Raw genomic sequence first — 14,597 nt, forward strand, 5'->3', positions numbered from 1 at the left:
AGTTACATTGGCCTAGATTACGAGTTTTGTTGGTAAGGCTGTGAGGTGCTAACAAGCAATTAATTAGCTTTAAAGTTGATTAAAATGACATGCCCTATCTGAATTGTGAAAGTTTGACTAAACTGTCCCTTCAATAACAGAACTTGCTGCGTCTCTAGCTCTAGTTCCTGTGTCATTGACCCTAAATATGAATCTATTGTTTACAGTTCTTATATAAACCTCCCTTTCTGTAAAATTTTCTAGTGACCAATAAAAAAAACATCCATGTTTAATCAGCTTCTAGATCCAAAATCTACCTAACACCAGTACCACTACACACAACATGTGCACCATTTGTACGGGCCCAGCACATTAAAGGGACATTAAACACTTTAAGATGGTGATAGAAAATGAAAAATTGTATATTTAAAAAAAACCTTTGCAATATACTTTAATTATTTATTTTGTCCCACTTTCCTGTAATTCCATTCTGAGAATGGAGAGCTTTTCAGTTCCTGTTAGAAACAGAAGTGCAGAACACTGTGATATTCTACACAGCCATTGGCTGCACACTCTAATGACCTATTTATAACGGTCTCTAATTGGCTGCACACTCTAGTGACCTATTTATAACAGTCTCTAATTGGCTGCACACTCTAGTGACCTATTTATAACAGTCTCTAATTGGCTGCACACTCTAGTGACCTATTTATAACGGTCTCTAATTGGCTGCACACTCTAGTGACCTATTTATAACGGTCTCTAATTGGCTGCACACTCTAGTGACCTATTTATAACGGTCTCTAATTGGCTGCACACTCTAGTGACCTATTTATAACGGTCTCTAATTGGCTGCACACTCTAGTGACCTATTTATAACGGTCTCTAATTGGCTGCACACTCTAGTGACCTATTTATAACAGTCTCTAATTGGCTGCACACTCTAGTGACCTATTTATAACAGTCTCTAATGGGCTGCACACTCTAGTGACCTATTTATAACAGTCTCTAATTGGCTGCACACTCTAGTGACCTATTTATAACGGTCTCTAATTGGCTGCACACTCTAGTGACCTATTTATAACGGTCTCTAATTGGCTGCACACTCTAGTGACCTATTTATAACGGCCTCTAATTGGCTGCACACTCTAGTGACCTATTTATAATGGTCTCTAATTGGCTGCACACTCTAGTGACCTATTTATAATGGTCTCTAATTGGCTGCACACTCTAGTGACCTATTTATAACGGTCTCTAATTGGCTGCACACTCTAGTGACCTATTTATAACGGTCTCTAATTGGCTGCACACTCTAGTGACCTATTTATAACAGTCTCTAATTGGCTGCACACTCTAGTGACCTATTTATAACGGTCTCTAATTGGCTGCACACTCTAGTGACCTATTTATAACGGTCTCTAATTGGCTGCACACTCTAGTGACCTATTTATAATGGTCTCTAATTGGACACAGCAGAGGAGGTAACTTGAGTTGTTTTATAGACACTAAGGGGTAGATTTATCAAGCAGCAGATGCTGCAATCTACCCCCATAGATTCTGGCTCATCAGAAACTTAAGTTAAGAAGCAACGGTCGTAAGACCACTACTCCTTAACTTATCTGTGACCTCTAAGAAGGCAAACAGCAATCATCCCGATCAGATACGATCAGGATGATTGACGCCCCTTGCTAGTGGCCGATTAGTTGCGAATGTGCAGGTAGCGGCATTGCACAAGCATTTCACAAGAAATGCTTGTGCAATGTTAAATGTCGACAGCGTTACTATTTTGCGATCCCGGGCAGACATGATTCGCTGCAGCAAATCATGTCTGCCCCGCATTTGATAAATCTACCCCTAAAACTTTACACTTATTTTGTCAATAGAAGCAATAAAGACTGTTATGTTTATCGGACTCACGGCTGGTTTCCATTGCTTCTTTTTTAAAATATTTAAACATCTACATGTGATTCTCAGACTAATCTTTTCTTTGACAGCTTCATTCTATCTAGTATTTATTTGTGTTTAATGTCCCTTTAATATTTTTGTTTTTCTAATATCATAGCAGTCTTCAAACTAAAGATATTACTAGGACTTTATGAGTTTCACTTTTTGGGCTTTGGCACGATGGCTTCTCCTTGGTTTGTCCACTGGAAATCTTACAACTGACAGGCTGAAAAATGATAAGGTCATCTCAGAAGCATTTTTCAGTTTCAATATGATCTATGATAACTTTTTGTTGTAATTTAAGCAAATCACACATCTCTTTAATACCATTGTATAATAAGGCATAAAAATAGTTTAATCTTCATTCACTCCTTAGTTATGGCAATGTTTTTGGCAGGACATTTAGGGCCAGATTACGAGTGGAGCACTATTTAGCACTTTCACTAGAGCATTAATTGCTCTAGAAGTAATTGAGCGCGTTGGGGTGCACTCGTATTACGACTTGAAAGTAAAAAGTTATCGCTCTCGTGCTAACTCAATGCATGCAAAAAGCCAAACTTTCAATATTACGTGCGCGATAACCTATTCCCCAATAGAAGTCAATGAAGAAAGAAAAGTGGAAAAAAAGCTAACACCCCACTATAGCGCAAACCCGATCGCATATTGTCATGTGTGCTAACCCAACATGAATATATATATATATTGTATATTTGTACACTATTTCTCTCTCTCTCTCTCTCTCTCTCTCTCTCTCTCTCTCTCTCTCTCTCTATATATATATATATATATATATATATATATATGTGCTCAAAAGTTTACATACCCCGGTAGAATTTATGATTTCTTGTCTATTTTTCAGAGAATATAAATGATAACACAAAAACTTTTCTTTCCCTTATGGTTAGTGTTTGGCTGAAGCCATTTATTATCAGTCAACTGTGTTTACTCTTTTTAACTCATAATGACAACACAAACTACCTAAATGACCCTGATCAAAAGTTTACATACCCCAGTTCTTAATACCGTGTATTGCCCCCTTTAACATCAATGACAGCTTGAAGTCTTTTGTGGTATTTGTGGATGAGGCTCTTTATCTTCTCAGATGATAAAGCTGCCCATTCTTCCTGGCAAAAATCCTCCAGTTCCTGTAAATTCTTGGGCTGTCTCGCATGAACTGCACATATGAGAGCTCCCCAGAGTGGCTCAATGATTATGGCCACTCCAGAACCTTCACTTTATTCTGCTGTAGCCAATGACAGAAACTACCCAAATGACCCTGATCAAAAGTTTACATACCCTGGTGATTTTGGCCTGATAACATGCACACAAGTTGACACAAAGGGGTTTGAATGGCTATTAAAGTTAACCATCCTCACCTGTGATCTGTTTGCTTGTAATTAATGTGTGTGTATAAAAGGTCAATGAGTTTCTGGACTCCTGACAGTAGTAGTGGGTAGTTTCTGTTGTCATTATGATTTCAAAAGAGTAAACACAGTTGATTGATAATAAATGGCTTCAGCAAAAACACTAACCATGAGTGAAAGAAAAGTGTTTGTGTTATCATTCATATTCTATGAAGAATGGTCAAAAAATCATTAATTCTGCCAGGGTATGTAAACTTATGAGCACAACTGTGTATATATATATATATATATATATATATATATATATATATATATATATATATATATATATATATATATATATATATATATATTTATTTATATATCTATGTATTTACAGTAAATAAACATGTATATATACAGTATATGTCTGTAAATACATATGTACACATATTAACAAATTAATCTATAGACGTTTATGTATGTATCGCTGTGTTAAAGCCCTTTGCAGCCTTTTTTCTAACACCTGAAATCTCACATCTTTGATCCCTTATAACTTTTGTGTGCAATATTTTTTTAATAATTTTTATTAGATGGTGTTATTATAAATGTAATTGTACTTTGTTATGTATTTTTTATGTGTTTTGTGAGATTTTTTTGTTTTGCAAAACAGTTAACCAGAGCTCTGAGGATGCGCTAACCTGACAAGCATTAATTTGAATTGCGCTCAAGTGATCGCATTTACTTTCAACTTGTAATTTAATCTGCTGGCAACAGATTGTGAAAACCTGAAATCGCTTAAGGGCAAACGCTTGCACTCTACTCTTTAATCTGATCTTTGGTAGGAATTAGATTCCTTGGCAAATTTAGAGCCTTATATTTCCAGAGTATATACATTTACTTATTTGTATCTGCAGTATTTATTGGTAAAGGTGATTATTTGTCCATCCCTCCTACAAGTTATACACCAAGGGGCCGAATTATCAAGCTCCGAATGGAGTTTGATGCCCCTGTTCCCGCGCTAACCTTCAGGCTTGCTAGAAATAGAAGTTATGAAGCAGTGGTCTAAAGGTCCACCTGCTCTGAGGCCGTGGACATTAATCCGCCCGATCCTATACAATTGGCTGATTGACACCCCCTGCTAGCGGCCGATTGGCTGCAAATCTATGGGGGCGCATTGCTTAAGCAGTTTACAAGAACTGCTTGTTTAATGATAAATGATGATAGTGTATGCTGTCGGCATTTATCGATGTGTGGCGGACATGATACGCTACATCATATAATGTCCACTAGCACTTTGATAAGTTGACCCCAAGACTTAAAGCTATGTTAATATGTAATTATTCTACCTCAATGATATACAAGTTTTTCACCTAATATTGTAATAGTAAGTGTGATATTTTATTACTTACAAGACCTCTTTGGTTCTCTTGATTATATTTTTCAATTGCTTAAAACTTTGATCTGTCAGCCCACACAGCCGTAGGTCCACCTTCTCCAGTATGGACTTCACCAAGCTGTACTGTAGAGCTTGAATATCTAAGGCATTCAGTGGTGTGTTGTACAAGTTAATGTCCTTGAAAAGAGGTGATACTTTATTTGTAACTCGCTCGTCGTGCAGTTCAAATAAACAGTGGAAGAGTTTCAGTAAATTACATTTGGACTGTTCCCGATTAATCACAGATATGAACCAGTTCACAAGACTTTCTATAATGTTGTTGTTAATGTTCTTATGATTACAGATAAGACTGTTATAATCCTGATAATGCAAAAGTCTCATGAAGAACCTGGTGAAGTTATGGAGCCTTGCATGGTGATTATCCTCAAGAGGCTTTAAGAGTTTGTTGGTTTTATTTCCATAGAGATGATACCCAAATATCCAGGTGTCCAGGCACTCTTTTAAATCCTCTCCTGAATGGATTTCCCAGACACAGTATGTGGCAGCTAACATATCCCATAAGAATTGATGCTTATAGTTGATACATTTTTTGCACTCATCATATTTTGACAAATGTTCATCCCAAATAATCTTTAAAACATTTTCCCATTCACCCATTTTGTTTTTCTCTCTGCTAATAAGATTTTCATATGAAACCTTTGACATTTGCCTGAATTGAGCTTCATTAAGTCCTTTGTCCTTTATCTCCTTTAAACATTGTTGTAATATATATATTATTACTTTAGCAGGGTAGAATTTACTTGGATCCATTTTATTGAAAGAATCTTCTACAAAATGCAACCCTATTTTACTATAAAGGGGTATTTTGGTGAAATATGGTAAGTTAGTATCTTCTAGCTTTTTCATATCTATTATTATTTTAGCATTTCTTTGAATTGTATTATATCTTACAAACTCTTCATCACTAAAGTCTTGTATGATAAATGACAATGAACAGTGTGTTGGTAATTTACTCATTGAATCCACACAGGAAACAATCAGCACATCTGTGTCAGGGAGAAGATGTTTGTTGATAATTTTTGTTGCCAGTGATTTTATATTAAATGACGTATTGATGTCATCAGCTGAGTCTGATGTCTCATCCTTATCACAGTACAGACCATCAGCACCATCCAGTATAAGCAAAACATCTTTAGGGTGATTCTGTAGAATTGCAAAAGCTTCCTTACACTTCTTATCTAACAGATCCTTCAAACTAATGTCTTTCTTGTTGCACTTCTTAAAGGATAAATACAAAACACATTTATATAAGAGTTTTGCTCCACTCGCCCATTTCTTTTGAAGCCATTTGCACAGACAAGTCTTTCCCGCCCCATCATTTCCCACCAGAAGCATCCTGTCTGATTTTAGTATCTTCTTACAGGGTGTGAAAAGAACATCTGAGTTTATTATATTATGTTCAACAAAACAGTCTTTTGGTTCTTTTTCACTTGTATGAAACTTATTTCTCTTCGCAATACACAGTTGTCTTGCAACAAGGTGGTCATCCTGTGGGCTAAATTCCTTTACAATTTGTGTTTTATATGATTTAATGTCCTCTGTAAAATAAATAGAAAATTAATTAATGTTACACATAGAAGAACAGGGGCAGTCATGTCTCATTTAAAACTCAGGCTGTGCTCACATAGGTGCCGTTAATTAATTATCTGCAGTAAAGCATTAATTTTAACCATTTAATGCTTAACGTCCCCCAGCATTTTACATTTACCCAATTTATCCAATTGCTTAGCACTTCCTAAATATTGTCCACAGTTTCCCATTTGTGTCTCACATTGAAATCAATGGGATGTGAGAAACAAGAATTAGCACTGCGTTTTACCCCTGATGAACACCGACCAAAACGTTTGGTTCACTGTAAGAGTTGTGTGAAAGTATACTCAAAACCATATCCCTTTGAACAGTGTCTAAGGTAAACATAATTTACATGTGTAAAATAAAGTTTGCAATCCAAATCCATCCTGAGAAGTATTAAACAATCTGAATTCCATTTGTATATATACATGATGGGTATACTGGGCATGTTGGATCAATGATTTTTTGTTTTTTAAAAATGTTATATTTTAAAAGTAATTGTTAAAAGTGTTTTCAGTCATTGATAACAGGTTCCTGGTTTGACAAGGTTTTATTTGGAATCAAGAAGAACAGTCCAGGAAATTATATTAATTGCCCAAAATCATTAGATGTTGCAAGAAGTTAGAAATCTGGGGCGAGTTTACATATGAGGCACAGGCTTCAGCGCAATTGCTGAAACTCACGTCACCTGTAATTTCACCCTGCACATCGTGGAATCACATAAATCCCGCCGGCAGTACACATTTCTGGAGTCACCAGTGACTTACGGCAGTTTAGAAACTGCTGGCGCCTAAGAAAAAAATAAATAAAATGAATCTTCCGTAAAGTCTAACCCACCTCCCAAAAATCAACCCGACACGTTAAAACCCCTATATCCGCAATCACCCCACATCGCAACTAACAATAAAAGTATTAACCCCCTAATCCGCCATTCACCCACATCGCAAAGTAACTAATTAACCTATTTACCCCTAAACCGCCAACCCCCCACATCGCAATAAAACTAATTAAGCTATTAACTCCTAAACCGCCAACCCCCACAACGCAAATAACTAATTTAAAAAAGCTGAATTCCCTTTTAAGGGCAATGCCCATACAAATGCCCCTTTAGGGGCAATGGGTTGTTTAGGTTTTTTAGTGTTAGTTCTTTTTATTTGGGGGGTTTGGTGGGTGGGGTGGGTTTACTGTTAGGGGGGGACTTAGGGCTCCATGTACTAACCAGTGGGCAGACAGTTTGCCAACTCGCGAAGCTGTCTGCCCGCCTTCGCTACACACAGGCAGCGGATCTGTTGATCCACCTGCCCGTATGCATCATTACACACTCATCAGAGTGTGTAATGCCCGCCCCTTCATTCGCGCGACTGAATGGGCTGTCAATCATTGAGAGAGAGTGAACTCCCGGTGATTTTCCCTCACCACATCAGAGGTGGTGTAGGGTGTAAGAAGCAGCAGTCTAATGACCGCTGCTTCTTACATTGCAGGAAGCAGGCTCGCATATGCAAACCTGCCCCGCAAGGGCTCCGGAGCAGCTTTCACTGCTTCGTGCATAGAGCCCTTAGTATTTATTACATGTAAAAGAGCTATTTAACTTAGGGCAATGCCCTACAAAAGGCCATTTTAAGGGCTATTGGTAGTTTAGTTTAGATTAGGGGATGTTTTTATTTTGGGGGGCTTTTTTATTTTCATAGGAATTAGGTTTAATTTTTAATTTTTTGATAATTTGGTGTATTTTTTTCTGTAATGTAATTTTTATTTTTTGTAATTTTAGATTAATTTTATTAGGTTTTTTTTTTATTGTAACTTAGTATTTTTTATGTAATGTAATTGGGGTTAACTTAGGGGGTGTTAGGTTAGGGGGCTAAGTAAGTAAATTAGTTATTTGCATTGTGGGGGGTTGGCAGTTTAGGAGTTAATAGCTTAATTAGGTTTATTGCGATGTGGGGGGTTGGCGGTTTAGGGGTTAATAGTGTTATTAGGTTTATTGCGTTGTGGGTGGGTGGGTTGGCGGATTAGGGGTTAATAAGTTAATTAGATACTTTGCAATGTGCCCATTTGCAATTGGCAGATTAGGGATTAATAGGTAGATTGCGATGTGGGGGATGGTGGATTAGGGGTTAATAAATTTATTAGGTAGTTTGCGATGTGGGGGTTGGTGGATTAGAGGTTAATATATTTTATTAGTTATTGCTGTGGGGGATGGCGGTTGACAGGTAGATAGATACTGTGTATGCATTAGGTTTTGTTAATGCTTCCAGGGAGTTACGGTACTCACATTTTCAGCGCAAGGCTTGCTGCACCTGCCTATGTGTGGTGAGGTGAAAATGGAGTAAAATTTCTTAACTTTTGTCGCGTAAGTCCTTGCACTGAATATGTGATACCGGCTTGCGACGTGGTTCTATGTTAGTTTATAGGAGAAAAATTAGCGGGCGGCGGGTGAAATATATGTGCCACATTTATATGCAGCGCATATATGTGATAGCAATAATGGACTAAAAACCGGCATCGCCGGCTTTTGCTGGCGGCGCGGCATATGTGATCGCGCCCCTGCTGTGCTCAGCCCATGTAAGACCCTTTAACCTCTTTCTCTGCTGTTCCACCCCCTATACCTTATAACTACACCTTTTGTCACTGGAGGCTCCTTTATAGGGGCAGCAGTGGCAATGCCACACCAAATATTTTGTGCAAAAATAAAAATAAAATTCCATTTGCTAAAAAATTCAAATAAATTAAAATGTCATTGTAAAATGTTGAGTTGAGTGGGGGGAGGGGGAGTTAGTTTAAAATAGCAATAATAAAAAGATCATAAAAGAAAATATTAGAAAGAACAGAAACCAGAATGTAAGGGTGTTTTTGAAATGTGCTCTGTTTCAGAGCACTTTGCACATTCTTAGGCTGCCCCTTTTAGACATTTGATATGTGACCATTAATTTTTAATACAGAGAAGGGGCTATTAACCTCTGATTGGATGACAGGATAGTTGGCATAATGCTACTAATATCTTATTGGATTATTTTTGCTTGTTCACTCTCATGATGTCACATATCACGCTATCCACGTAAGACTAGTAGCATTAATAAAAGCTCCATATATGATGAGAGCCTGTAAGGCAGGGACAATGGTGCACACTGCCACTGATTGTAATTTGCTGTTGATGGACCGAAGAGCCTACCCTGAGTCAGTCACTCTGAGATTGCAACAAGCAAAGTGCATGTACGGCTGCACCCCAGACTCACAGGTGACTGCTGCTGGCAGGGAGGGCTGAGTGAGTAAGCTGCATCTTAAATTATTGGCTAGGCAATAAAGTAAGTGTACAAGTGAATCTGCAGTAATGATGTGCAGTTCGGTTCTTTTGGGTGAATCGGTTCATTTCGGACGGTTCGATTAACTGAACCGGTTCATGAACCGATTCACCAGTTCACCTACTGAACATGAGGTAGAGGCTCTACCTCATGTTCAGTAGGTGAACTGTAGAGCCGCAGATTCGTTTCCTGCAGTGCTGTATGTAAATGACTCAGTGTACTGTAACTCTAATGAATCATTTAGATAACAGTACACTGATTCAAATAACAGGTCACACTCGCAGCGGTTCTCAACAGACCCCTGCAATTACATTAACCCATTCAGCATCCCATGTTTGTGTTTTTATATATATATATATATTTAAGAAATAAATACGGGAGAGAAGCAATTGCTATAGACTAGTAATACAAAGGATGCCGTAATCAGCTCTACCTTAGCTTATAAATAAATGTGGTGCAGACCCATATATAGTAATGTAATGTAAGACACAACAAGAGAACTCATCCGGGAAAGTAGCCGGGATGAAAAAAGACAGGGATTTCAGCACTCTTTTGAAAATAATCAATATTTTACTAGCACAGAATTATATACATAGATTACAAAGGAGATGGCATTTGGGGCCCCCCCCTCCGCCCTTGCACTATAAAGAAAGGCAACATTCATAATGTGAAAAAATTCAAAGTCAAATTGCAACAAAAATATATTACAAAAGAAATTATTGGACCCTTCGAGTCCAATAGACTGAACCTGACCGGTCAGGGGATGTGCAGTACAATTTGCCCAGAAACATTGATACAGCAAAATGCAGAGTTGGCCATAGTAAGACCAGTCACACTTTCTACACCCTGCTGCACACAGCACCCCTGTGGAGAGGTTCTCGCTGGGCAGGTTAAACGGTATATGGGATCTAAGAAAGTGGTGACATTCTTACAATAGGCGGTATAAAATAATCAGGCATACCTTGCAAAATGTACAATATATAAAGTATATACAGAGGAAAAGTGTGTTACAAAGATCAGCTACACCCTGCTGCATCCGACACCTCACCCGGGAGGTATGCACAGTCGGGCAGGTAATAGAAGTGGGATCTAAGTGATCAATGGCGACACGCCCTCAGGATATGTACACAAGTTTGTGAGCCAAACATTTAAATCATCATGTGAAAATGGCATTGATAAACTTAATATCAAGGCATAGGTTAATGCCTGGAATCAAAAGTAGACACATTAAAGCAATAACGTAGGCACATGCTATGCCGGTAAGCAAAGGAATATGTTAGTGCTAAGCATGCATCCATCCATCCATATGTTATTAGATAAGCTGTGATCCTTGAAAGTTCCTAAGGAAAGCTGCACGCCCTCTTGACAGAGCAGCGTTTGCCAAAGTGCAAAGTTAATGCACAATATCCAGAGCTGATTAGTACAGTTAGTGGCAAGGAATCTAATGACAATATGGAACCATACGACCTGAGTGATTCAGTAAGTTGTAGGCCGTGCCAGGTAGCTGTAAGTCCATGACAGATACTGCCAAATGTTGGTCCGGACTTTGCTTTAAAGATGTCTGTAAAGTAACCGCGAAGGCTTGTTGAGAGTTACTTTCTCCGAGATCCTCACACGCACATCACGTGATCCGGTCGGCTGGACCTATGCCGACGCGCGTTTCACCCGTGCGTCCAAATTGCTTAACGGGCTTCGTCAGGGCGTAATATCCAAGGTATCATTGTCTCCATATTTATACAGAGTATAGTTAGCGCCTCTACTGACGGGTGAAAATGTTGCAAGTAGATACAAAGTGTCAAAACTTAAAAACAAAATGTCTATGCTTAAATTTAAGTAACAAGAAAGCTTACTTTATTATATGTAACATGTTTACAAACACAAATGAAAATTAACTATATTAATGTTGCAACCTTAAATTTGACGTTAGTTTGCTTAGTTTAATAAACAAGACCCTAAGAATATGTATTTACAAAAAACAGGCCATATCCAATTTATCGTTAAGGCCTGCAGGAAGCTGTGTACCCAAAATAGAGATCCATCTGCATTCCTTCTGGAGGAGTATTTTGTCGTTGTCCCCTCCTCTATTATTGGTGATGCCCCTATCTATTCCAATAAAAGAGAGGGAGTCAGGATTACTAGCATGCATAAGTTCATAGTGTCTAGCAACATTGCTTTTCTGGTTTTTATATTTTACATCATCCCGGTGCTCTGTTATCCGGTCTTTTATGGCCCTTCTTGTTTTTCCCACGTAATAACACGGGCAATTACACGAAAGGAGGTAAACCACCCCTTCCGTATTGCAATTCACAAAGTGTTTTAGAGTGTAGGTTTTTCCTGTATGTGTTGCAAAATGTTTAGTCTTGACCATAAACTTGCATGCAACACATTTGCCACAGGGATGGTTGCCATAGGATCTGTGTTTTGAAAGCCAGTTTGGTTGTTTTGAGATTGACACATATTGGCTTTTTGACATTTTGTTTTTAAGTTTTGACACTTTGTATCTACTTGCAACATTTTCACCCGTCAGTAGAGGCGCTAACTATACTCTGTATAAATATGGAGACAATGATACCTTGGATATTATGCCCTGATGAAGCCCGTTAAGCAATTTGGACGCACGGGTGAAACGCGCGTTGGCATAGGTCCAGCCGACCGGATCACGTAATGTGCGTGTGAGGATCTCGGAGAAAGTAACTCTCAACAAGCCTTCGCGGTTACTTTACAGACATCTTTAAAGCAAAGTCCGGACCAACATTTGGCAGTATCTGTCATGGACTTACAGCTACCTGGCACGGCCTACAACTTACTGAATCACTCAGGTCGTATGGTTCCATATTGTCATTAGATTCCTTGCCACTAACTGTACTAATCAGCTCTGGATATTGTGCATTAACTTTGCACTTTGGCAAACGCTGCTCTGTCGAGAGGGCGTGCAGCTTTCCTTAGGAACTTTCAAGGATCACAGCTTATCTAATAACATATGGATGGATGCATGCTTAGCACTAACATATTCCTTTGCTTACCGGCATAGCATGTGCCTACGTTATTGCTTTAATGTGTCTACTTTTGATTCCAGGCATTAACCTATGCCTTGATATTAAGTTTATCAATGCCATTTTCACATGATGATTTAAAGGGACATAATACTCATAAGCTAAATCACTTGAAACTGATGCAGCATAGCTGTAAAAAGCTGACAGGAAAATATCACCTGAGCATCTCTATGTAAAAAAGGAAGATATTTTACCTCACAATTTCCTCAGCTCAGCAGAGTAAGTTCTGTGTAAAAAGTTATACTCAGCTGCTCCCAGCTGCAGGTAAAAAAATTAAAAAAAATGAAGAAATGAACAGCAGCCAATCAGCATCAGCAGTGCTGAGGTCATGAACTCTTACTGTGATCTCATGAGATTTGACTTAACTCTCATGAGATTTCATAGTAAGCTTCCTTTACCTGATTGGTGAAATAATATGAGAGTGCACGATGCTAGTCCCTTCAGATGTCCCAGGACAAACACACTAAAATGCTGCTTAGAAATCCTTTACAATGGGAGGTGGCTACTGAGGAACTTTTGAGATAAAATATCTTTCTTTTTTACATAGAGATGTTCAAGTGATATTTTCTAATCAGCTTTTTACAGCTATGCTGCATCATTTTCAAGTGTTTAAACATTTGGGTATTATGGCCCTTTAAATGTTTGGCTCACAAACTTGTGTACATATCCTGAGGGCGTGTCGCCATTGATCACTTAGATCCCACTTCTATTACCTGCCCGACTGTGCATACCTCCCGGGTGAGGTGTCGGATGCAGCAGGGTGTAGCTGATCTTTGTAACACACTTTCCCTCTGTATATACTTTATATATTGTACATTTTGCAAGGTATGCCTGATTATTTTATACCGCCTATTGTAAGAATGTCACCACTTTCTTAGATCCCATATACCGTTTAACCTGCCCAGCGAGAACCTCTCCACAGGGGTGCTGTGTGCAGCAGGGTGTAGAAAGTGTGACTGGTCTTACTATGGCCAACTCTGCATTTTGCTGTATCAATTTTTCTGGGCAAATTGTACTGCACATCCCCTGACCGGTCAGGTTCAGTCTATTGGACTCGAAGGGTCCAATAATTTCTTTTGTAATATATTTTTGTTGCAATTTGACTTTGAATTTTTTCACATTATGAATGTTGCCTTTCTTTATAGTGCAAGGGCGGAGGGGGGGCCCCAAATGCCATCTCCTTTGTAATCTATGTATATAATTCTGTGCTAGTAAAATATTGATTATTTTCAAAAGAGTGCTGAAATCCCTGTCTTTTTTCATCCCGGCTACTTTCCCGGATGAGTTCTCTTGTTGTGTCTTACATTACATATATATATATTTGTTGTTCTTCCTCTATATCTAAGCTAACTTTTACTTAGCAACAGCTACAAATTATATATATATAAACAAACATGGGATGCTGAATGGGTTAATGTAAGTTGCAGTTAGGGGGTAAATGCAGGGGTCTGTTGAGAACTGCTGTGAGTGTGACCTGATATTTGAATCAGTGTACTGTTAGCTAACTCGTATGCAATGAATCTGTCTGTTAACAGTACACTGAATCGTTTGCTAACAGTTCACTTCTTTTGAATCAGTGAACTGTTAACAGACTGATTCATTGCAAACGAGTTAGCTAACAGTTCACTGATTCAACAACACTGGTAATATGATCCTAGAGTGAGATTCTGCTGTGTGATTCATTAAAGGAGGAGTTAGCAGAGCAGAACTCACTCTAGGATCGTATTACCAGGGCTGCTGATGACTCAGGAACTGAACTGTTTCAAACGAATCAGTTCAGTCTGGTGAACTGATTCATGCAGTTCAGTGAAAAGATCCGGTGCAAAAGAACGATTCGTTCATGAACCGGACATCACTAATCTGCAGTGCTGTCTTAGCATGGGAACTGTTATGTGAGGAGGAAGAGTAGAGCTGTACTTCAGAGACGATCAGTGTTTGCGGGTGGGAC

The 14,597-nt window shown here is 38.5% G+C and overlaps 1 protein-coding gene across 3 annotated transcripts in view; it reads right to left on the bottom strand.

Annotated features, from left to right (window-relative positions):
- LOC128662555 (uncharacterized) overlaps positions 1–14,597 on the bottom strand; it is a 204,142-nt gene that overhangs the window by 82,989 nt on the left and 106,556 nt on the right. For all 3 annotated transcript variants that reach the window (XM_053716347.1, XM_053716348.1, XM_053716349.1), the window contains one exon: positions 4,679–6,263. In XM_053716347.1, the coding sequence (XP_053572322.1) occupies positions 4,679–6,263 (1,585 nt within the window). The remainder of the gene's footprint in view (positions 1–4,678; positions 6,264–14,597) is intronic.

Source organism: Bombina bombina, chromosome 6, assembly GCF_027579735.1.
Source record: "Bombina bombina isolate aBomBom1 chromosome 6, aBomBom1.pri, whole genome shotgun sequence".
Classification (NCBI taxonomy): Eukaryota; Metazoa; Chordata; class Amphibia; order Anura; family Bombinatoridae; genus Bombina; species Bombina bombina.